Source organism: Nicotiana tabacum, chromosome 6 (assembly GCF_000715075.1).
Source record: "Nicotiana tabacum cultivar K326 chromosome 6, ASM71507v2, whole genome shotgun sequence".
Lineage (NCBI taxonomy): Eukaryota > Viridiplantae > Streptophyta > Magnoliopsida > Solanales > Solanaceae > Nicotiana > Nicotiana tabacum.
This window is the reverse complement of record NC_134085.1, coordinates 35,692,707-35,719,067: the sequence shown is the minus strand read 5'-3', so window position 1 is coordinate 35,719,067 and position 26,361 is coordinate 35,692,707. Positions and strand designations below refer to the sequence as shown.

The window sequence follows — 26,361 nt, the reverse complement described above, 5'->3', positions numbered from 1 at the left end:
ATACCTAACTCATGCTACACAACTCTCTAGAAATGCGATGTGAACTGTGTGCCTCGATCGGAGATAATAGACATTGGCACTCTGTGAAGATGAACAATCTCCCAGATATAGATCTAGGTCAGTTGCTTTGAAGAATAGGTAGTCACAACCAGAATGAAATGTGCAAACTTGGTCAATCTGTCCACAATAACCCACACTAGGGCTGTGCACGGATCGGATCAGATCGGATTTAGCATATTTCGGATTCGGATTTCGGATTTCGGATTCTGAAAAGGGCAATCCGAATCCGATCCGAATTAACATTGGATCGGATCGGATTTGAAACTTTGGATCGGATAAATTTTCGGATTGTCGGATCGGATTGTTAATTTTCAGAACTTCTTCGAAGTATATAAACAAATGTTGGAAATTACTTTCCAAATACAAATTGAGCAATCACTTTTCAAATACTTGTTTTAACTGTAAACTTCGAAATTAAGTACTTAACATTGTTACATGTAACTGAGTACACAACTGACTGAACTGAATGTTCAATTTACAGTACAAAATGATTTAAACTGAATGTTCAATTTACAGTACTGAATGTTCAATTTACAGTACTGAATGTTCAATTTACACTTTACAGTACACAACTGAGTACTGACTGAACTAAGTACTCATAAAAATTAATACCTGAAATTTTTCTGAAATTTAACACAACTGGACAGTAAACCAAAGTACCAAACTGAACACCCCAAAACAAAACACAACCAATTGTCTTTCAAACCAAATTTTCATAGCAAAATAAAACAAACCAAACTACTAAAGTCCCAACAGTTCTTTAAAATATTACACATAATAAAAGAGTTCCAAGTTCCATGTTTTGGGAAGCTGCAACAGTCAACACAAACCAGCAACTAGGCCAAATGTAGCTCTCAATCTCAGATTCTCAGTAGGACTGTGAGACAAGTTAAAAATCTGCAATTTCAAACAATATAAAGAGCATTTTCAGAGAAAGAGAAAGATAGCTCATGGTCCAGAAATACCTGTATAATACAAAGAGCTTGTATAATGAAATACATGAGACTGAGAGCAAGTGTATAATGAATCAATACAAAGATCATTTTCAGAGCAAGTGTATAATGAAATACCTGAGCTTGTAGCCTTGTACAACAAATGGAACATCCCTATATGTCGACAATGCAAGGCTCTCTTCCCGTATTCATAAATTCTGTATAATAAGATAGTAACACAAGAAATTAGTTTAGAAGTAATCTAAATAAACATACAAATAAAGTATACATTAAACACAAGTAATAAGATAGGCTTACCAGCTTCAAGTTGTTCAAGATTATCTAAATCTTCTTCAATTTTAATCGAAGTTGTTGATTCATTACGAAGCCAATCTTGGACACACACAAGAGCTTGAACCAATCTAGGAGTCAATGAACTCCTAAATGGATCAAGTATGCGTCCGCCGGTGCTAAAGGCTGATTCTGAGGCAACACTAGAAATCGGAATGGCTAGCACATCACGTGCCATCTCAGCAAGAGTGGGAAATCTAGGTGAGTTCAACTTCCACCACCCCAGAATGTTAAACTTTTCATGGTCTTCCTCAACATCTTCACCCAAATATTTATCTAACTCCGTTTTAGAATCAACTCCGCCACATTTCTTATGCTGCTTTAAATCTAGCATGAATTTTGAGAGCAATGATGAAGAAGATGGAGAAGATGGACCAGAAGATGGAGAAGATGGAGAAGAAGTAGATGGACATGAACCAGAACCACCATTTTTCATTGCATACACATTAAACAAAGTATCCATGCATGTTTTCACATCCTCTTGTATTTTCAAACCTACTGTTTCTCCAAACATAGAACCAAGTGCAAATGAAAGAGTATTAAACTTATGGCGTGGATCAAGCACACATGAGATAAAAATCATTTTGTTCATCTTATGTGGATCCCCCCAATACTTGTCAAATTTTTCTTTCATATTCTTTGCCATTTCTCTCAAGAAAGCATCTTCATTTTGCATCAACTCTTTCAAAGAAGAATCAACAACACATATTTCAAGAAAGTGCACATTAGACGTAATATAAAGTGTACCTGATACTTTCAAGGTGAGTTCATAAAAAATTTCCAGAAACTTCACAATACGTCTTACACTATCCCAATCACTACTTAAAAGTGGACCTGCAGGTTGTCCATCATCACAAATGCAGTTAGAAATACATGACATCAAACCATAATCAATATCACAATACTTTGTAAAGGCTTCCTCATAAACTGTAGCAACCTTCAACATCAAATATGTGGAGTTCCACCTAGTAGGAACATCCAAGCACAATGATTTTTTAGAAGTTATCCTATCAAGATCACAACATTCTTTAAACTTTTTCCATCTTGCGGGAGATTGTCTAATGTACCTAACAGCTTGTCTTATTCGTTCAACAGACACACTCCCATCTCTCAACTCATCTTGAACAACTAGATTGATGATGTGAGCCATACATCTCACATGAACATGCTTACCTTCCATCAAGTTAGTGTTCCATCTAGTAAATTGCTTGGATAACTCTCTAACCATCACATCATTAGAACTCGCATTATCAACTGTCACAGTAAATACTTTATCCACTCCCCATTCAAGTAAACACTTTGCAATACCACTAGCTAAATCTTGACCTTTATGACTAGTAATTGGACAAAAATTCAATATCCTTTTATGTAATTTCCAATTATTGTCAATGTAATGGGCTGTAACACACATATAATTAATTCTTTGAATTGAAGTCCATGTGTCAGTAGTAATACATATTCTCTGTTTTGATTCTTTAAGAATAGACTTCAAAGCAAGTCTAGCTTCATGGTAAATCTCAAGACAATCCCTAGTCATAGTAGTACGAGATGGAATATGAAATAAAGGTTGAAGACTTCTAACAAAGTCTCTAAATCCATCTTTTTCAACAGAAATAAAAGGAAGTTCATCTTTAATAATCATACGAGCTAAAGCCCTCCTACATGCCTCTTGATCAAATTTCCAAGGGATAACTGAAACATCACCTGTTAGACCTTGCGGCTGAAAACCTAATGTTGTCTGGCTACCTTCTGCCTTGTAGGGATTGGTCGGACATTTAGGAATATGCAATAACAAATTGCTTGTGCCGCTATGCTTAGTATCAGCTACATATTCTTCTGAACAAAACTTGCACCTCGCTTTTTTCACACCCTCGGAATCAGTGAACTTGTTGAAGTAGCGCCAAGCCATTGATCTTTCTTTAACCATTTTTCTTTTCTTCGAACTAGGTTCAGATTCAATGTTATTGGTTGTTGAATCTGAATCAGTTGAAGCATTACTTTCACCAACTGTTTCAACAATTTGAAGTTCATTCACTGTCTCTGTTTCGTTTTCCATCTACCAAAGGTCCAAAACAAACAAAAAAAACTAAATAAAATCAGAAATAGATGTTGTAATAGAAAAAAAACTAAATAAAATCAGAAATAGATGTTGTAATAAAATCAGAATAGAAAATGAAAGAGATAAAAAACAGAACATAAAGACAAATCGATACATACATAAAAATTGAAAAAACAGTATGAACAATAGTAACTAATAGTGAAGAAGAAGATTACTTTACTGGCTTGATAGTTGAGACTTCGACACTGAGAGGACTGACTACTGAGTCACTGAGATAAAGAGTGAAGAAGAAGAGAGGCAGAACCGCGGAATCTAAGGCGACTGAACTCTGAACTCTGAAGAAGAGAGGCGGAACCGCGGAACAGTATGAACACTGAAGAAGAGAGGCGGAGCGGAACCCTGGACTGGTCAGTTCACTATGAACTTTGAAGAAGAGAGGCGGACTCAGTGGTGAACGAACAGCTAGGGCTGGAGGTGAACGACTCAGTGGTGAAAGAACAGCTAGGGCTCGGATCCTAAGTGAAAGAGGCGGAAAAGAAGATTTAGGGTAGGAGAAATAGGAATAGTATTTAGGGTAGTATAGTACTATTAGTATAGTATACTAACTTAACCGGGTTAAGTTATTTAACCCTAAAGAATTTAACTATTTATATATAGGCCCATATAATTTCGGATTTCGGATCGGATCGGATTAAAATCATGCCAATCCGAATCCAATCCGAAACAAATGCACAGCCCTAACCCACACTGCGTCGAATTTCTTCAAAGTCCATGGGGGCCCAACAACGAAATCCATGGTAATATGCTCCCACTTCCACTCGGGAATCTCAAGTTTCTGAAGCAAACCTCCCGGCCTTTGGTGCTCGTACTTCACCTACTAACAGTTCAAACATTGAGCCACATACTCCACTATATATTTATTCATTCTTCTCAACCAATATTGTTTTCTCAAATCCTGATACATCTTGGCGGCACCCAGATGAATGGAATACCATGAACTGTGGGCCTTCTCAAGAATCAACTCACACAATCCATCCACATTGGGCACAGAAATCCGACCCTACACCCGCAACAACTTATCATCTCCAATAGAAACCTTATTGGCATCACTACACTGGACCATGTCCTTAAAGACAAGCAAATGAGGGTCATCATACTGGCACGCTCTAATGCACTCATAAAAAAATGGAAAAACCACACAAGCAAGAACCCGGCTAGGCTCAGAAACATCTAACATCACAAGCTGATTGGCCAAGGTATGAACACCTAATGCTAGCGGTCTCTCACCAACTGGAATATAAGTAACGCTACCCATACTCTCAGCCTTTCAACGCAAGGCATCGGCCACCACATTGGCCTTCCTAGGATGGTACAAAATGGTAATAGCATATTCTTTTAACAACTATAACTACCTCCGCTGCCTCAAATTTAGATCCTTTTACTTAACCAAGTGTTGCAGACTCCGATGATCTATGAATACCTCACACGACATGCCGTAGAGTTAATACCTCAAAATCTTCATTGCATGAACAATGGATGCCGACTATAAATCATGAACATGGTAGTTCTTCTCATGGGGCTTCAGCTGATAAGAAGCATAAGAGATTACCCTACCCTTCTACATCAAGACATATCTGATGCCAATCCATAAAGCATCATAATAAATTGCATATGAACCCCATGATGACGGCAAAACTAGAACTGGAGTTGTGGCCAAAGTAGTCCTAAGCACCTGAAAGCTCAACTCGCACTCATTGGACCATCTGAAAAGAACACCCTTCACGGTCAACTTGGTGCCGAGACAGATGAAAACCCTTCCACAAACCGGCGATAATAACCCGCCAAACTTTTCATGACCCAGAATTCCCAATCTCGGAACCGTGATTGCACCTAACATATACTTTAAATTAATTAACCGATTTATAACAACTAACACAAAGTAATGATATTTAATGATAAATAAACTCAGATTTTAATACAATGTTAATTAACGCGATGCTAACTACTCCCAAAATCTATAGTCACAGGTACATGATCGACTAGAATACTACATAGACGGTCTGAAAAAAATACAACTAATTGAAGCTAAATAAAAAGTAATATATGATAAAGAAAGGGGACTTCAATGCTGCCGACACCTTTCAGCTATACCTCAAGTCTTCAATGCAGCTGAATTCGAGCAAAGACACCACTAAATTCCACTGGAACAAACACCAGTATCTGCACAAGAAGTGCAGAAGTGAAGCATGAGTACAACCAACCCAATATACTCCGTAAGTGTCGAGTCTAACCCCGACGAGATAGTGGCGAGCCTATAACAAGACACCTATGTAAATCCTGTACAAGTATATATTTATATATATAGCAACAAAATAACAAGCAGGACACTTAAAGTATTAACTGGGAGGGAACGTGTAGAAAGGGAAGTACAAAAGAACGACAAGTACGAAATCACTGAATAACCTTCTTCCGAAAAGAAACAATAATAATTCAACCAAGTAAATAATCAAACCGGTATCCAAGTAAAGCAAATAAGCCAATAATGGCACGACATCACCCTTTGTGTGTTTACCCTCGTCCTCACCATGTAATATCATAGATAAAATGGCACTGCATCTCCTTTCATGCTTTATTCTCAACCTCATATGATGTGATAAATGATAATATGCAATCAATGCACGACATCACCCTTCGTGCTTTAAACCTCACAATCTCTCAATAAATAATATTTTATGCGAATAAGATACGATAATACCCTGCGTGATTTTTACTCTTCCTCACCTAGAAACAACATTAATCCAAAAATAGCAAAACAAGGTGGAAAGTTATTTCACCTAAATATCTGTGTAATGATAAATCATATCAACTTTCAAAATTTCAACAACTCTAAAATAATCAATATATATGAAAGCGGACAATTAAAGCAGTAATAATCTAACTATGGTATGGAAAACATAGTCATGGAAACAACATAATATAATAAAATAATTTTCACCAGTATGCCTTAACCCAATAACTATATATATATACTCGTCACATTACATATATGGTGCCCCGCACATAATTCACATAGAAAATAGACCAACAAGTGCTAATCCCTCAAGCTAAGGTTAACCACGATATTTACCTCACTCTGCAACCAAATCAATGCTCAACCACGGCTGCTTCTCTAGAATTAGCCTCCAAACCAATCAAATCTAGCCAAATATAGTCTAAAAATTTAAAAATATGCTTTATAAACTACCCACGAGTGAAAAAGAATCAATCTTTGAAGAAATTAAAAAAAGTTAACAAAAGTCAACTCTAAACTTGCTTGGTTAAAACCCGATATTCGGACCAAAACCCAATTACCCATTCACTCCAGAATTCAGTTATGTGATTTATTTCAAAATCCGACTTCAATTTGAGGTCAAAATCTTAATTTTTTAAAATTCCTAATTTTTACCCAAATCCATAATTTCTACCATAAAAAATCCTAGATTAAAGATTAAAATTTATGAGTGTTCATAAAAATGTAACAAAACAAGTTAAAATTTACTAACCTATGAAGTTGGAATAAGAAACCTCTTCAAAACCACCTCTAGGCCGAGATCTAACATGAAAATGGTAAAAAATAGTTCAAATCCCGTCTTTTGGATGCTTTAACACCTGGGCGTCAGGTGTTCTTCGCGTTCGAGAAGCTCATGACACGTTCACGAAGAGCAACGACCAAAAGGCCTACGTGTTCGCGATGTACACTTTGTGTTCGTGAAGACTTACTCCGCCCTTGCCTTCGCGTTCGTGAACCAAGGCCCTCTTTGCGTAGGGTACCCAACTAACCTCCCCCAAATCCAACAACTCTTCACATTCGCAGGAGGATTGTCGCGTTCGCGAAGGGTAAGCCCCCCATTACTTCGCGTTCACGACCCAGTCCCAGCATTCGCGTAGAAAATATCCTCCCCATCCCTAATTTCCCCTTCGCAGTTATGAGAGAAGCTTCGCGATCACGAAGCACAGTGCACCAGACACCAGAAACAGCTAAAACCAACAATCTCTTAAGTCCAAACATGGTTTGCAGCCTATCCGAAACTCACCCGAGCCCCTCGGGCTCCAAACTAAACATGCACACAAGTATAATACGAACTCGCTCACACGATCAAGATGCCAAAATAACACCTATAACTACGAATCGGATGTTGAAATGCATCAAATTTTAGAAAAAAAATTCAAGAACTGCTAAAATCACAATTAAGCGTCCGAATCCTATCAAACCAACTTTGATTTGTATCAAATTTTGCAGGCAAGTTTTAAATAGCCAAACAGACATATGCCGAGCCCCAAAATTAAAATATATACTCGATATCCATAAATTCAACCTACGATTAAACGTAAAAAAATTTCAAACTTTCAAATTACTAGCTTTCGGCAAAACAAGTCAAATCAACTTAGGGACTTCCTATTTCGATTCTGGGCATACAACCAAGTCCAAAATCACAATACAATCCTATTGTAATCGTCAAAATACTGATTCGGGATCGTTTACATAAAATATCAACCGTAGTCAACTCAAGGTATTTTTAAAACCAAAAATCAAGTTTTCTTCAAATTTTTACGTAAAAACTTTCTGGAAAAAGACACGGACTGCGCACATAAATTGAGAAATATCATATGAAGCTAATAGAGACCTCGGAATACAAAAATAAGGGCTAGTACTCAAAATGACATATCGGGTCATCACAACCCTGCAAATTTCTCTACAAGCTTCAAGTTTCAAGCAACCAAGTTCAAGTTCAAGATCAAGAACGGAGTCAAATATAAGGCATGCAAGATCAAGATTACTTGTTCTTAATATAATTACGTATCGTGATGATAATCAAGGCATTCATAGCGATAGATCGAATTCAAATTCTTGTTCAAGTTCAAAGGCACCTGAATTTATTTTATTTATTGTTGAAAAGAAGAATCAGGGGATTCATAGAGATTGTAACACTCAATATTTAAAATAAAATACTACGATTTTTACAATATTTTTCAGTCTCGATTACTTTCTTGACGTAAAATTATTGTCTACAATAAGATTAGAATTATGCCAGTATATCTTATACTCTGTATTAAAGGATTTTCACTACCAAAAAAAACTTGTGCAACGAATACAATTCTTGAAGTACTACAATTCTCCGGGTGAAATAATACAAGTCTTAACCAATAATAATATTGTATTAAAGGATTTTCACTACCAAAAAAAGTTGTGCAACGACCATCAATAAAAAAATACTTCTCACCTTTTGAGGAATTTTCATATCATAAGTGTTCTTTTATTTCCCTTTCGGCACTAAACTAATTTTTAATTTTTTTGTTTATTTTTGTTGAAAATTTAGGCTTCCAGAGAATGCAAACATGAATCCCATCAAGACTTCCATGGACATGGAGTTTTTATTGTTGATGTCCTAATAGCAGAAGTAACGGCATAATAGTATGGACGTAATGATTTCGTCATGCACAAAAGCTTAATTCAGATTATTTACAATATTTATAGTACCTTTTACGTGTTGAGTAACTAAAATTTTAAATGATATTATTCTTATTGATAGTATTATATTGTTAAGTAGTGAAAATAATTCTTTATAAAGGAATATCCGACTTTTAGATATTACAAGTTGCATATGAGTTGTCAGAAGACAACTTTCGTTAAAATACAAAAATACTAGGACTAGTATCACGTTTTGAGAATTCAAATGTTGCCCAACTTGCTCTTGGAGATGCTAGAAATTTCCAGTGCTGAATGTAAAAATCAGATTTTTTGGGGCGAACATAAAGAAGAAATAACCAAAGCTAAAAATCAAATTTTCTATGCACTTGCCAAGGCGGGTGAAAAGAGTACATGGTTTGTTAAATACAATTCATCTAACCGGTATAATTTTTTTTTGTTGCATGCATAAAATAAAACTATTGTTAAATTCTTTGATGTCTTATAATCGCGTGAAGCGCGAGTAATTCATTAGTAACTAAATAATATCAAAACAAGACGACTCGATAGAGTTCACGTTCTCCGGATGTGAAAAGATTGACAGCATTCACGAATATTTTTTTTAATATATAGTCAAACATCTCTATAATAGTCTCGTTTATTCTAAAAAATTTTGGATGTTATAGCGAATTGATGCTATAGAAAACATATATGTATACGGTCAAAACCGGGCCTACCCGATTGTGCTATTTGATCGAGACTAGGAAATTACGTCGGGGGTTAGCCTCATATTGGATCAAACCAAAGCATGAAGACAAGGTATTGAGTTCAAGGATCGAGGTGCCTGTCGAGATCGAGACCAGCAGCAATCGAGACCTAATAATATGACATACTTCGATCAAAGCGCAATAACGAAAAAGTGAGACATTCGTCACCGGTCGAAAATCATGGCAGAAATTTTAGTACAGATCAAATCAAGGGCGATTGTTTAGACTAATCATGAGATTTACTTCCGTAATTAGAACTATACTATAGATTGGATTCCTCTACTATATGAAGATAGTTCTAATCATTTTGTAGGCACATTACATTAATGCATTTCAAAGCAATACAATATTTTCTGGCTTATATTCTTGTTTACCAGCTTGTTACATTTTAACTATTCTTGCACAAACTAGTTTGAGGGCATTCAAGCTCGAAGGCTGAATCCTGTTCAAACACTGGTCTATTTTATATTATTGTCAATTTCCATTACTTATCTTTACGTTTATCAATTGGTAGTAGGTGAAATCACGTATCCTTAAAATCACATTATAAGTTTAATTGTTATCCAGTTTTTTAGGGTAAATAGTTTGGTAACCACTGTGGGGCTAAAGATAATAGTGATTGCCTAGTATTAATCTTTCATAACACACATTGCTTTACGCTTGTTCTTGTAAGTATCTTTGATTTCAAGATCAACATGTTGAATTCTCAAGTAGTACCCACACATACAGATAACGACCTTGGTCTTCAGGGTGAGAACGTGAATGTAATCGCCCTGAAAACGGAGCACCTCAAGTCGACCCCGATGGGCCACAAGTCGTTAACCCAATTGACTTCAGTTCTCATGTTGCCATTAATGGAAATTTGGGCGTCACCTAGAAATAGCATTCGCAAAAATATTCGAGAAGGCAATCAGAACACACAGAGTGGTGAAGAAGGCAGAATTAGCCTTCGAATGATATTCGAAATGTTGCAGACTCAACAAGCTGCGATAAAGCAACTCCAAAATCAGAATCGAGCACCAAGCAGAATTGAGCTTGAAACATCACAAAAAGTTATTCATAGAATCGAACCTGTACCGGAGAAATCAAACACCAATGAATCGGGGACTGATCCTGCCATTATGAAAATGCTCGATGAGCTCACTAAGCGAATCGAATTAGGTGAAGAAATGAGGTTAATGAAAATAAGGTGGAAACGTACAATTCATAAGTTGACCAAATACCGAGGGCACCCCTGATTCTAAAGAGTTTAGATTCGAAGAAGTTCGTGCAGAAGCCTTTCCCACTAAGTGCTCCACTGAAGCCTATCCCGAAAAATTTTCGCATGCTAGAATTTCCCAAATACAATGGAACCACCGACCCTAATGAGCATGTCACTTCTTACACATGCACAATAAAAGGAAATGACTTAGAAGATGATGAGATTAAATCTGTTCTGTTGAAAAAGTTAGGAGAAACTTTATCGAAGGGTGCCATAATATGGTTACCGCTTAATTCTATTGATTTGTTTGTTATGCTTGCAGATTCTTTTGTGAAAGCCCACGCCGGAGCCATTAAAGTTGTAATAAGAAAATCAGACCTCTTCAAGGTAAGACAAAAGGATAACGAGATGCTCAGGGAATTCATATCTCGGTTTCAAACGGAGAGAATGGATTTGCCTCCAGTCACCAACGATTGGGTTGTTCAAGCTTTTACACAAGGTCTCAATGCTCGAAGTTCCATAGCTTCACAAAAATTGAAGCAAATTTTGATCGAATATCCAGCTGTCACTTGGGTCAATGTACATAATCGATATCAATCAAAAATTAGGGTCGAAGATGATCAATTGGGGGCTCCTAATGGTTCGATTTTTCCTAACAGATCCATAGATAGAGTCAAAAGAGACATTGATCGGGAACCTCGATCGAACAAAGACATATATCAGCCATATGGTTGAGATCAAAGAAATAGCGGGCACGAACGCAACCCCGTTCGGAATGACCGAAGGAATGATCGGGGACAGAGTTCTCGCGGTCTCATTAGTAGCGGTTTCGATAGGGATACCAGGTCAAAAGAGGCACCTCGACTGTCAGACAACTTCAGCGTTGATGCATCACGTATTGTATCGGCTATCAGTCGGATTACGGATACTAGATGGCCCATACCCTTGCAGACCGATCCAGCTCAAAGGAACCCTAATCAAATGTGCAAATACCATGGTACCCATGGTCATAAAACCGAAGATTGCAGATAGTTGAGGGAGGAGGTAGCCCGTCTATTCAACGAGGGTCACCTCTGAGAATTTTTAAGTGATCGGGCCAAGAAGCACTTCAAGAATAGAGACTCAAACATGCAGAACAAGTATGAAGAGTCACATCACCTAATTCATATGATCATTGGTGGGGTCGATACCCCTCAAAGACCAATGTTCAAATTCACCAAAGTGACAGTTACTAGAGAAAAGCGAACTCGAGACTACTTACCAGAAGATATCTTGTCTTTTAACGACGAAGACGCGGAAGGGATCGAACAACCCCACAACGACGCACTGATAATATCTATCCTTATGAAAAAAATTCAAGTTAAACGTGTGTTGATTGATCCAGGTAGCTCAACAAATATTATTCGATCAAGGGTCGTAGAGCAACTCGACCTCCAAGATTAGATCGTGCCCACAACTCAGGTACTTAAAGGTTTCAATATGGTGAGTGAGACCACCAAAGGAAAATCATTTTGCCAGTAAATATGGTCGGGACCGTCCAAGATACAAAGTTCCATGTGATCGAGGGTGACATGAGGTACAAAACACTGCTCGGAAGGCTTTGGATACATAACATGAGAGAAGTACCTTCAACGCTTCATCAAGTTTTGAAGTTACCAACTTCGGAAGGAGTCAAAACGGTATACAGTGAACACCCGCCGCCAAAAAGATGTTTGCAATCAACGAAGTGATGCCAGTATCAGCACTTTCATAGATAAATAAATCAGAGCCGAAAGGAAAGCACGAAGTCAAATAGAAACCACACCCGCCGGCCACGGTCCAATCGGTGGAGCAGGAAATTTTTGAGGATGGAAATTATATGATACCTCGAACCTTTGTGATCACCAATGATTCTGATGCAACGAAGTCGACGATCGAAGAGTTAGATCACATCATACTGATCGAGCATCTGCCCCATCGAAAGGTATACTTGGGCACTGGATTAGCCCTCGAGCTCAGGGAAAAACTCATTAAATCCTTATCAAAAATATAGACTGTTTTGCTTGGTCCCACCTTGATATGACAGGGATCCCAACAGAGATTACTACCCATCGATTGAGCTTGGACCAGAAGTTCCGCCCGGTAAGACAAAAAATAAGACCCTAGTTCGAGGTAAAACATGCATTCATCAAGGATGAGGTAATAAAACTTCTCAAAATAGGATCCATTCGGGAAGTAAAATATCCCGAGTGGCTAGCAAACATAGTGGTAGTCCCTAAAAAGGGGAATAAACTTAGAATGTGCGTAGACTATAAAGATTAAAATAAGGCATGCCCTAAAGATTCTTTTCCTTTGCCGAATATCGATTGCATGATTGATGCCACGACCGGCCACGAGATCCTTAGTTTTCTCAATGCTTACTCCGGGTACACTCAAATATAAATAAACCCCGAGGATCAGGAAAAGACTTCGTTTATCACTAAATATGACACCTATTGCTATAATGTAATGCCCTTCCGACTAAAAAACGCTGGTGCTACTTATCAACTCCTAGTAAATAGAATGTTCGAAGAACAAATAAGTAAATAAATAGAGGTTTATATTGATGATATGCTTGTTAAGTCCCTGCAAGTAGAGGACCATTTGAAGCATTTGCTGGAGACCTTCGACATATTGAGAAAGTACAACATGAAGCTTAACCCGGAGAAATGTGCATTCGGGGTCGGCTTGGGGAAGTTCCTTGGCTTTACGTTATCAAATCAGGGGATCAAAATCAACCTCGATAAAATCAGGGCCATCGAAGACATCGCAGTTGCTCACAATGTCAAGGCTGTACAAAGGTTAACAGGACACATAACTACCTTGGGTTGACTATTTTGAGGTCCTCAGATAGGAGCCACCGGTTCTTCTCACTACTTAAGAAAAAGAGCAATTTCGCTTGGACCCTGGAATGTCAATAGACTTTGGAGGAACTCAAGTGATACCTGTCGAGATCGCTATAACTTCACAACCAAAGGCGGACGAGCAACTTTACTTATACTTAGCAGTCTCGGAGATAAAGGTAAGTGAAGTCTTAGTTCAAGAAGAGCAAGGTATGCAATTTCTCGTCTATTATGTAGTCAGACCTTAGGTGAAGCCGAGATCCGGTACCCACACTTAGAAAAATTAGAGCATGCTTTAATAACTGCCTTTAGGAAGTTGAAACCATACTTTCAATGTCACCCAATTTATATTGTAACCACCTACCCCCTTAGCAACATTTTGCACAAGACCGAACTCTCAGGCCGATTGGCCAAATGGGCCGTTGAGATTTGCGGGTACGATATTGAGTATCAACCCTGAACGACCGTCAAGTCTCAAATCTTGGCAGACTTCGTGGCCGACTTCACGCCAGCCCTCGTACCCGAGGTCAAAAAGGAACTATTGTTCAAATCAGGTACATCATTAGGGGTTTGGACCCTCTTCACAAATGGTGCTTCGAACGTGAAGTGGTCCGGGATGGGCATCATTTTGAAGCCACCCACAGGAAATACAATTAGACAATCTATCAAAACATCGAAATTGACTAACAATGAGGCCAAGTATGAGGTCATGATTGCAGGTCTCGAGTTAGCTAAGAGCTTGGGAGCGGAGGTCATCGAGGCCAAGTGTGACTCCCGACTTGTAGTAAATCAAGGCAACAGAACTTTCGAGGTCCAGAAAGATCGGATGCAGAGGTACTTAGACAAATTACAAGTGTCTCTACATCGATTCAAAGAATGGACGCTACAGCACATACCTTGAGAATAAAATAGCAAGACCGACACCCTTGCAAATTTGGGGTCATCAATCAAAGATGATGAGCTTAGCTCGGGTACTTCCATACAGCTTTCAAGGTCAGTAATTGAAGGACACGTCGAGATAAATTCCACAAGTCTAACTTAGGATTGGAGGAATAAGTATATCGAATACCTAAGAATGGGAAGCTTCCATCGGATCCTAAAGAATCAAGGACTCTACACACTAAGGTCGCACGATTCACTTGGCCGAGGATGGAGCACTATATAGTAGAATGTTCGATGGATCATTAGCAAAATGTTTGGGACCAGGAGACATCGATTACATTTTACGAGAAATTCACGAGGGCAATTGCAGAAACCATTCCAGTACCGAGTCATTGGTTCACAAAATCATCAGAGCAGGATATTATTGGGCCAATATGGAAAAAGGCACTAAATAATTTGTTCAAAAATGCGACAAATGTCAAAGTTATGCACCGATGATCCACCAGCCAGGGGATCAACTTCACTTAGTCTTATCCCCATGGCCGTTCATGAAATAGGGAATAGATATCGTCGGTCCTATACCATAGGGCCCAGGTAAAGCTAAATTCATTTTGTTTATGACTGACTATTTTTTAAGTGGGTTGAAGCACAGGCCTTTGAGAAAGTCAGAGAAAAAGAAGTCATAGACTTCATTTGGGACCATATTATATGCCAATTCGGGATGCCCACAGAAATCTTATGCGACAATAGAGAGCAATTCATTGGCAGCAAAGTGACAAAGTTTTTCGAAGACCACAAAATAAAAAGGATTCTATCAACACCATATCATCCTATTGGGAATGGACAAGCTGAATCGACGAACAAAATCGTCATACAAAACCTGAAGAAAAGATTGAACGATGCTAAAGGAAAATGGAGAGAAATATTGCTCGAGGTCCTTTGGGCATATCGAACAACATCGAAATCTAGTACGGGGGCGACACCATTTTCTTTGACTATGGTGCCGAAGCTCTGATTCCGGTCAAAGTCAGGGAACCTAGCTTCAGGTTTTGATATACAACAAAAGAATCGAATCACGAGTCTATGAATACGAACCTCGAATTACTTGATAAAGGACGGGAAGCCGCCCTAGTTCGAATGGCCGCCTAGAAACAGCGAATCGAAAGATATTACAATCGAAGAGCCAATCTTTGACACTTCAAAATTGGGTACTTAGTTCTGAGAAAGGTCACCATCAACACTCGAGACCCAAATTAGGGAAATCTCGATCCAAACTGGGAGGGAGCGTATTGGGTCCTCAATATCATCAGAAAAAGGGTCCTGCAAACTTGGCACAATGGACGGCGAGCAGTTACCAAACAATTGGAACGTATCAATTCTCAAACGATATTACTTCTAAGGTACAACTTCTAAATGTTTCGTTTATATTTTATACTAACCAACTGCAGGTGTTCGATCGAAGACATCAAGGAATTCTTCAACACAAAGAAATTAGGTTTTAAAGCACGCGTTGCACTCTTTTTCCCTTAGATCAACTTTTGTCCCAAATAGATTTTTCTGGTGAGGTTTTTAACGAGGCAGCAATTATTTGTGCTACCTAGGGACAATTCAACAGTATCCGAGGCTTCTTCGTAATCTACCTCGAATACTGGGGGCATCACCCTTTGATGTCAACTTTGTTACAAGGAAGATACTTCGTGTCGATTGGGTCTCGATAGGTAAATCTTTGTAAGGGCCAAACATTGAAACGAACCGTACCCATATAGATTACTCCAGCCCTAAAGAGTAAACATGTACACATGTATAGTATATGAAGAGAAGTATATTTCTTTTCCAAATATTTCGTGTCTTAGAAAATTTTACTTCATGATTTTGTACTTATGATCTATTACAGAAACTGGCTCAAAGGCTGAGCTACTCGGGGAATGCCGTCCGAAAAATTGACATGTTCTAATTACTAAAATCTCGAGATCGTAAGACCTTAAAAAGGAAACCATCAATTTCATAGGCCATGGCCGCCCTACTCGGGGACTGACACTTCGAACAAGTTCGAAGTATAATCGGCAAGCAAGCCCAAGAGGCAAATATTAAGTTAAAGGCCACGACCAAACTAACACGGTTTGGAGACGTCTGAATTCCGTAATAAAACATGCCTTCAAATATTTTCACAAAATCGGTTAAAAAAGGCTACCCTCGGCAAAATTACAAAGGGTTTCGATAACATCAACCCTGAAAACCTTAAGGAGTACCGAATTGTTCGAACTCTCGAACAAGCTTATGTTAGGGCATAACAAGGTAAAGGGTTTCGATACACTAACCCTTGAAAATCCTAATGGGTACAGATTTATCTCATGCTAAGGCATAACAAATTTTTATGTGATTAACTTTTTTAAGCCAAAAAGGGAGAAAAATCGTTCTTTTTAAGGCCATATCAGCCTAATTCAAGAGCCTAATGGCCATTTTATTCTTTGAGTTCGAGAAATCCTCACTCAACCAAAACCTAAGGGTCACCATACTTTGAGTTCGAGCAAATACTTACTCGATTAAAGAGATTTTGATAAAACTTCCCAAGCCTCATACTTATGAAAATTTTCAAAACATGGTCAAAACAGAATCTGCACGGGGCGGGGATTGAAATAAAGACAAATCGAAGAGAAAAGGGATCTTTTATATAAGAAAATATTTACATGGATCGGTTAGGATCCTACACAAAAAATTCAAAAAAGAAAAAAATTATAAGTGCCTAATCTTCCCCAGGAGACTAATCTTCATCTTCTCCACCCTCGGAACCACTCACGCTCCCAGAATCATCATCGTCGGAAGAGAGCAACGCTTTAGCTTCAACCTCAATATCTTTCGCATTCTCGATCTCGACACCGAGGTTAAAGCCACGAGCATAAATCTCCTCAAGAGTCTCTCTTTGAGACTGACATTTGGCATGCTCGGCAACACAAAATGATCAAGCCTGAGCATCATTAGAAATCTCTTTTGCTCGAGCTTGAGCGGTCTCGACATCAGATCGATAGACAATTGTGATCACCTCAATATCGGCTTTAGCCATCTCGACCTCAGATTTGGATTTTGCAAAATCGATGGCAAACCGAGACTCAAGCTCCTCCATTTTCTTGGCCTGAGCTGAGCTTTTCTCCTTCATGCCTTGGAGCTGACTTTCAGCCGCTAACTATTTGGCTCGATCAGCCTCTTTCTCCGAATCAAGGCAATCCATCTTTTGCTTCCACATTGAAGTCTCTACCTTCACCTCATCTACCTCTCCTCGGAGTTGCACTATTGTTTCATGCAACTGTTGAACCTGTGAGATCGAATCATTAGACGTCACTGCCAAACTGTGGCCATAAGCATCTAAGACTTTGCTCACCTGCTCGCTTAGTTCACTTTGTTCTTTCTGGGCCACGACCAACTCAGCTTGGAGACCTTTGATTTCTCTTTCTTTTTTCTCACAAGAAGCTTGAGAGAATTCTTCTCCTCGATAAGCCTTTGAATATCGGTCTCATACAGACCCAGTTCTGCCGTAGATTTGGAGAATGCCTCCTGATAAAGCGCCAAGGCTTGCACAGATAGAAGAAAAGACATTAGATAAAAGCACAAATATGATATCAACAAAGAGAGTCAAAAGCTTACCTGATTCAAAGCCTGCTGAGCTTCATCGAAGAGACTCGGTGCCCCACCCGAATCCTTCTTCGATGTTGCCAAAACACTCGGGCCAACATCATCGTCAACCCTAGCAAAACAGCCACAGAAAAGGTCTTCCCCTCCAAGGGCGCCTACTACTTGAGGAGTTTGTATGGCTCGAGCCTCCCGAACTTCCTCATATGAGAATAAAGGAACGGAGGGGAGTCTTCGATTTCTATTGCCCCAAGTGGGTCACTCGGGGACCTTTCTCTATTTCGAGGAGCCTCGGGGCAAGCCTCACAGCCATTTCCGACACCTTCTCACCCCGAGGTGGGGTGTCCTCAGCTTCCATCAACTAGTGGACGCCAGTTGAATTCCCCTCTTGAACCCCGACAGGTTGGGGTAGAGTATCTCCAGTTTCGAACAATCTAGTGGCCTTTTGACCCTCAGTTCTGGCTCGTGTTCGAGCCACCAGACGGAATCATCCTCTTTTTCTTTTTCTTTTTCCTCTTCCTCCTCTCTTAAGAGTTGAATCGACTCCACCGACAGAGGGATAACGTACCCCTTGCGGCTTGCCTCCTTTTAGGTTTTGGCTCGTCTAGTTTCGTGGAACTCGAGACTTCTTTCCATTTTTGCTCTTTCTTATGTTTTGGAGCGGGCGATTGGTAAAGGTTTTCTTCCACCCCGGACGGGGGCCTCATGACAGCATTGTCTCCGAGACCTGTATGAAAGGAAGTCAAGTAAATATGAAAAGAAACATTTCAGAGAAGAGTATAAAATGCATGTAAAGAAGCTTACCATGATTTTTGGCCTCCCATCGGCCCTTTGCCAAATCGCGCCATGAGCGCTCAGTATTAGAAGAGGTCGAAGCTAGTTTCCGAACCCAGCTCTCAAGGTTCGGAATTGCACCAAGCACCTAATAAACCGTTGCATCATAGGAAAGGATGTCGATGAGAAAAAGCAAAAGAAAAAAAATAATAAACAGAAGCTATAGGTGGGTTTGTACTTACGCCTAATGTTCCATTCCTCGGGAAATGACATCTTCTCGGCCGAGATTATGTCGAAAGTCCTCACTCGAATGAACCATCCCAGCCATCCTCGATCCTTGTCCTCGTCTATGCTCGAGACCAGTACCTTGGTAGCCCGACGTTGAGGCCTTATTAACTCACCTCGATAGAGACAGGGGCTGTATATTCTGACGAGATGGTCGAGGGTGAAAGGCATCCCTTCGACCTTGCTCACGAAGAATCGGAGCACAATGATAATCCGCCAAAAAGAGGGATGGATCTGACCTAGGAATATTTGGTATTGATGGCAAAAGTCGATGATGATAGGAATAACAGGGCCTAGCGTGAAAGGGTAAGTGTGAGCACGTGATTTTTGCCCTAGGAGAACTACTCCCAGAAATTCAAAATAAAACAATTTTTCCTTTGTGTGCAATTTTGAGAATTTTCGTGGCGTTTTTGGTTAATTGTTTGTATTTGGCTGGGCATGTTTATTTTGTTTTGATTAATGAAAAATACAAAAATTACATGTTGCATGTGCATTTAGGATTTAATTTTTACATATAGGATTAATTAAGTAACTTGTGTTTATGAAAATGGAAAAATCATAAAATATAATGTAGTTTGCATTTTTTTAGCATTTAATGTTGAATTGTGTGATTTTATCATTAATTGGCATTTAACTATATGTGATAAATGTTATTAGAAGATAATTAGTATTTTTAATAAGTTAACTTGGTTTATAATGTTAGAAAATAATTTAGGAAGAAAATAAAAAGAAAAGGAAAAAAAAAGAGGAAGGAAATAAATTTGGGCCAATTTAATTAATTTCCCAAGCCCAAACACCCAACCCACCAAAAACCAACCCAAATCACCCCTATCTGGCCCAATCGACCAAGCCAACCAAACAACGTCGTATGGCCACGTTCAATCTGAACCGTCGATCTCTTAAGATCGAACGGTCCAGTCTACCCCCAGCATCAAATAAACGACGTCATTTCAAGCCTGTCGATCCAGGCCGTCCATTTCATTTGATCCAACGGCCGCAAATCGCCCCCATGCCCCGACCCAGTCCCATCCAAAGACCGATCCGGTCTCGAGGTGAACGAAACGACACTGTCTCTTTAAGTGAGTTGATCCAAGCCGTCGATCTCAATTAATCTAACGGCTAGGATCAAATCACTTCCCCACATATATAAGTCCAAACCATACCCCGCTCCCAAGCCAAACCCCCCCTCACCTCTTCGTCTCAAAGCCTTAGAGACCAAACGAACCCTCCGCCCCTTACCACCGTGCTTCGCCCACCGTAAATCGCCTCACGGCGGTTCCGGTTGTCCAAATGACCCCAAAATTACACCACAGCCTCTACACGACATCCTCTTTCCAAATCCTGAATCAGGTTTCTTCGAATCAGTACCATACGCTTCGAATCTTCAATCGAAGATCAGTCCCAAAACCCTAGTTCGTCCGTTTGACCCCAAAGTTACACCACTGAACCACCTAGCTACCCTCGTCCCAAATCCCACCCAGTTCTGTCTGAATCTTGTTAGAGCCTTTCGAATTTCAAATTGAAGGCAAACCCTAAAAGAACCAAACTTCAGACTGTGTACGAAGTTAAAAATTTGAGGTTTTAACCGACTTTAGTCGAGTGTTCTCAGTCGAGAATACTCGATTAAAGTCCGTTTTGGCTTCAAAATTTCAAGACGAAGTGTCGACTGAAACGGATTGAGTTTGGTATGAAATTTCGAGGTATTTCTTTTGTTTTCCTTTTTCTTTTGTTGTTGTTTTATTTTGACTGATTAATTCATCATTTTTGTCAAGTAGTTCTTCCTCCTATTTCTGACCTTTTTCTTGGTCCAGTTTTCTTCTGTTGATTAACATATATTATAAATAGTTTCGTCGATTAATCCATTCATGTTTGTAGTTTAGTAGTTCTCGTCAAGTTGTTCGGTGTCGATTGTTTTGTTCTTAGCCTCAGGGCTCCATTCAGTATATCCTCAGGGTTCCTACATTTTGTGTTTAAGGTTAATTTAGAACTATGAGTGTTTGTTGTTATTATTGGTTCGAATTGCTTCATTTTGTGTAATGTTTGGTTCCCTTTTCTTTGTTGTTCATCATTTTTGCATATGAGTTCAGTTTGTTTGTCGATTCAGTGTGTTTACAGTGATCATTCATTTTGCCTAAGTTTAATTTAGAATTGTGAATATAGTTAGTCATTCCCATGTATCTGTGTCAATCATGGTCTGAAATTTGACCTTGGTAGTTCAATATGATTTTGTTCGGATTCATTGGTCTTTATTTTTATGCTATTTGATCTGATCTGAGTTCTAGCTTGAACTACAGATTGAATTTGATGAGTTGAATTGGTTATAGTTGTTGGGGTTGGTACCGATTGAAGGGGGAATTGGGATAGGACAGTAATTGCAGGGATATCAGGAGGGTAATGTGGGGGGTTTAAAAGTTTGGCAAATGGTCTTGCTAGTGGGCTGTCAGTAAACTACTTAATTAACCATTAATCTAATGTGTTAGTGGGGGACAAAACATAATGGTATGGGGAGGTTTAAAAGGCATTGATTAAAATATGTTGCCCATACCTGCTTGAACTTTAAATAAAGAAAAGACAAGGGTTAATGGGGAATAAAACATACTCTAGTGGAGTTCTAAAGGTATCATGGGCAGAATTAGTTTCTTAATTCTGCCTAGTGTTCTTACGAGCTGGCAGGGTCAGTGTTTAGGTATAAATGTAGGGACTTAGGACAGAGTTAGGGGTCTTTTGGTTCAGTCTTGGAGAGAGTCTTCCTTCTTGAATCAGTTTCTAAGAACTAGAACTCATAGAGAGAGTTTGAGAATCAGTTTTCTTGAGAGCTTTTAAAGCTGAATTCTTCTACACTTTGAAACCTTAAGAGTTTGAGAGAGTGCTTTAGACAATCAGCTCACACTATTACATTAATTTCAAGAGCTGGTGATTTATTCGAGGGTATTGGGTATTATCTGATTGCTGAAAGGTGTCCTATGACTGCCTAGTCTAATTTCTAGTAGATTCAGTGTTTTGGTTAAGCTTCTTTCTTCCTGGGCTTTGTGACTGTGGTTTGGTCTTGAGCTTGGCCCTGTTTGTTGCTGTTGATTGTCAACCTGCTGGTGTTATTGTTTGTTGCTGCTACTGTTGCATTGTTGTGGCTGACCTCTTCTTCTTCCATTGTAACTGATTTCCAGGTACACAGCTTGATCTTGGGTAATTGTGAACTGAAATGTGAAGAATGAACCTGTAATTGAAGCATGAGATCACTTGATTTAGTTTTCTAGTTTATGTATCAGAATGTTTGACTTCTTAACGTTATTAAGACCTTTGCTTGAAGTTGTACTAGTTGGATCAAAATTGTTTATGTCGTAATAAACTAAAAACTGTTTGTATTAGCATGGAATGTTAATCGTTTTGTCTCAAATGTATATGAGTTTTCTTCTGCAGTTTAAGTGTTAGTTGTAATTAGGTTCATTTAAATTGGTAGAACAAGTTGGGTTAGCTTCAGCTAGTTGCCTATTATCTTGTGTCGTAAATATGTTTGAAAAAGTAAGCCAACAATAATATAAACCTTTAGTAGTTACCTTTCTTTTCAATTAGCCCTAAAAGGATGTTGAGTACCATATTTCATATCTTCTCTAATAACAGGAAGCTGAAGGAAGAAAGTATAAATTACAAAGCAAAACAAATCCATTGTTTAAATATGTCTTATTAAATGATGAGCACATTTGTGAGCCGTTTCATGGCTTGCCCGGCTGCAAGGGTTCGCCCCCTTAGCCCCGCCTGTGCGGCTGATTTCGCCCCATCTAGCTTGGGCCCGTCCTAGGCCCAATACCACGCATTTAATAAGAACCCTTGTCCATCGCCTGGATTGGGTTCCTTTGGGCCCAAAAGTTGAAATGGCATTTGGTCAACTAGTATTTAACTGATAGACTATGGGATTTCTTAATAACAATTAATTAGGATCTTTGTTTTATTTTTAGAGACAAACAAAAATAGGAAATCATAGTCGCTTCTAGGCTGGCCTTCTAAACAATAAATGAGATGAGCCTCGCCGGACAAAGTACATAATTTGCGGGGCCCTCGTTAAATGTATATGTTAAAACACTTAGATTTCGGAACGGGCCGTTTAGCGAATTTCACGGCCTTCCCCAAAATAATAACGCGTTAGTCTCTTTTAGCGCGTATTTTAATAATGTTACCTCCCTAAACTCGGGTGCGCATTTATGTGACCCAAATCCAAATCTCAACAAATTCGGAATGTGTCAAAAATGACGGGTGCATTTATGTGGCGCAGTTTGAGACGCATTTTCACGATGTTGCAATTCTGTTTTAAAATAATAGTAATAAAAGCGGTAAAAAATTAAAATTCGCACACAGGTTCAGCATGAATAAAATTAGATAAATAAGCCGAATATGACAGTCGAGCGACCGTGCTAGAACCACGGAACCCGGAAATGCCTAACACCTTCTCCCAGGTTAACAGAATTCCTTATCCAGATTTCTGGTGCGCGGACTGTAATACAGAGTCATTCTTTTCCTCGATTCGGGATTCAACCGGTGACTTGGGACACCATAAATCTCCCAAGTGGCGACTCTGAATCTTTAAATAAAAATCTCGTTTCGATTGTCCTTTAATTGGAAAAACTCCCTTACCCCCTTACGCCCTTGCGGGTGTAGGAAAAAGGAGGTGTGACAGCTCTAGCGACTCTGCTGTGGACAACACCCAGAATCTCTGGTTCAGGGTTCAAGAATTCAAGCTTAGAATAATTGTTATTATTTGACTTTACTTATTATCTGATTTTATTACATGTTTTGGTTTAAATGTGCAAAATGTTGCTTTTACCGCTTTGATATTATCTGAACTGTATATAAACTGTTACGAAACCCTTCTTTTCTCATCATCGGGGATGTGGTCGCTGGTCGAGACTCCCTATTCTATTAGTGTCATACATTGAAATAAGAAAGAGGCTCGGACAAGTTACTAAGCCGGATGGCCTTTTGATTCCCGGTACGTAGCCCTCTCCTCGACTCGAGTTGTTCGCTCGGGTACACAGTCTAGAATAAATACCCGGGTTATAAACCTAGAATAACTCAGCTTCATGCCGGATCCCTAGTAGGACCGTTTGTTTGCATCACGTGCATTTGACTTTGGAGGCTCAACACATGGGTTGGGTGTTTCTAGGACAGGTGTACCAAAAATGACAAAAGACCATCCTGATGCATCTTACTTGCTACTGGTGCATTTGTTTGCTTCGGACTTGCATGCTGACCGACTTTTGAATATTCTGAGGAAAGAGAGATAGAGGTACGAGGGTTAAAGAGAGTTCATCGCCTGTTTTAAAAAAAAACAATGTCCAAATAGTGTCAAAACTCTGGCGAATTTTTGATGAAAAAAAAAGAGAAAAAAAATAGTTTTATTTGCGAATGAAAAGAGTCTTGTTTTCAAAAGAAGCTTGTTTTATCGGCCCGAACTACGCCAGTTTGATTCTCACAGAGTGCGAGATACGTAGGCAACCCCCATCGGGTCCAACTTCACTTTTTGCGAAAATAGCCAAAAGAACAAAGTTTTTATTTAAAAATAATTAGGGTGGTACCATTCTTGTTAGGAATAGCCGAATGTCTCTAAAAGGGTGCCGGAAGGCTATTTTTGCAAGAACAACCACCTGGGGTCATTTTTCAAGGCTTTCACCGGTTAGCCGACACAGCCTTAAAATCTTCGACCTCGAGGTGCTGAAAGGTCGTATTGGCAAAACCGGGTTTTATTTCAAATAGAAAAGTGTCCATGTTATCCTTGAGTCAATTGAATCGTGATTTTTGCTTAACCACCCTAATAAATGTGCAGAATGAGCACAAGTCAGAATTTACACGTAACAATAGTGAACAAGATCCCTTTGGAGTTGCACATGTGGTGGGATGACTTGGGCGAATCAGGGCGCGACACGGTCAAGCTATACCTGGGAGGCCTCACTAGGTTGCTGAAGATTAATCCTATGGGGGATATCATAAAGGCCTTGGTCGCATTCTGGGACCCGGCTCACAATGTATTTCATTTCTCAGATTTTGAACTTACCCCAACATTGGAAGAAATAGCCGGATACATCGGGAGTCCCAAAGTTCCTCTGAGACACCAGTACCTGATTGCTCTGAGGGCCGTAGTTGTACACAGGTTCCTAGACTCTTTGAAAATAAGTAGGGGGTCCACAACCCAGACTTGGCAGCTGGATTTTGTACTTTGAAGTTTATATACAATAGATATGGTCACATAGGGGGGTTCAACAAGCCAGAGAACAAAATTTGTAGCAAAGAAAACCGCCTTAAGTGGGAAGAACATAGGTATTTTGCATTCATGGTAGCCTTTTTGGGACTCCTGGTGTTTCCTAGAAAAGACGGGAACATTGACATACAAGTATCTGGGGTTGTCAGCACTTTGCTTACTCAGGCCAACAACACCCTCACACCCATGATAGTAGCTGAAATCTTCCGCGCTCTCACATCCTGCAAAGCTGGGGGAAATTTTTTTGAGGGGTGCAACGTGTTGCTGCAGATGTGGATGATCGAGCACCTATGTTGTCGTCCTCAATTTATGAGTTATGGGTCGACGGAGAAAACATGCATAGAGGAATTTCCTACGAAGGTTGATGAAATCAGCTTACCAGAAGGGGTCACAGAGTGGACAGCGCGCCTCCGTTCTGTCACTACAAGCCAAATAGAATGGACATTTGGATGGTTGCCTATGGATGAAATTATATATATGCCAGCCACTGGACCCCATTTCCTTTTGATGGGACTTATAAGTATTCGACCCTATGCCCCGTATCGAGTATTGAGGCAGTTGGGGAGATGCCAAATAGTTTTGAAAGATGAAGATCTTAGCGGCCAAGTGGTCGAGATCGGGCCTAACAGACAATTTCATGAAGCAGCAGTCCGACAAATTTGGAGCGAGTGTCAATACCTAACAACAAATACATGTGTACGCGATCGGTACAAAGGTGAAGTTTCGCCAAACTACTTTGCTTGGTATAGGAGAGAAATCGAGTTTGGGAGACCAGCGAAAAGACCCCATCTCCAGGAGTTCGTCAAGGCATCGCAAGAACAGTGGGATTGGTTGGTTAAAGAACATGGGTACAACGTTACAATAGGCAAATT

At 39.4% G+C, this 26,361-nt stretch overlaps 1 protein-coding gene across 1 annotated transcript; it reads right to left on the bottom strand.

Annotated features, from left to right (window-relative positions):
* Positions 1–869: 869 nt before the first annotated feature.
* Positions 870–17,713, bottom strand: LOC142181768 (zinc finger BED domain-containing protein RICESLEEPER 1-like). The gene is made up of 8 exons (XM_075255283.1): positions 17,600–17,713; positions 17,357–17,485; positions 17,247–17,263; positions 5,554–5,622; positions 4,499–4,568; positions 1,311–3,399; positions 1,131–1,210; positions 870–957 (listed from the first exon to the last, which is right to left on the bottom strand). Exons 1-7 carry the CDS (start codon positions 17,711–17,713, stop codon positions 1,167–1,169), a joined length of 2,532 nt encoding a protein of 843 aa, XP_075111384.1. The 3' UTR covers positions 870–957; positions 1,131–1,166.
* Between the last annotated feature and the right edge of the window lie 8,648 nt (positions 17,714–26,361).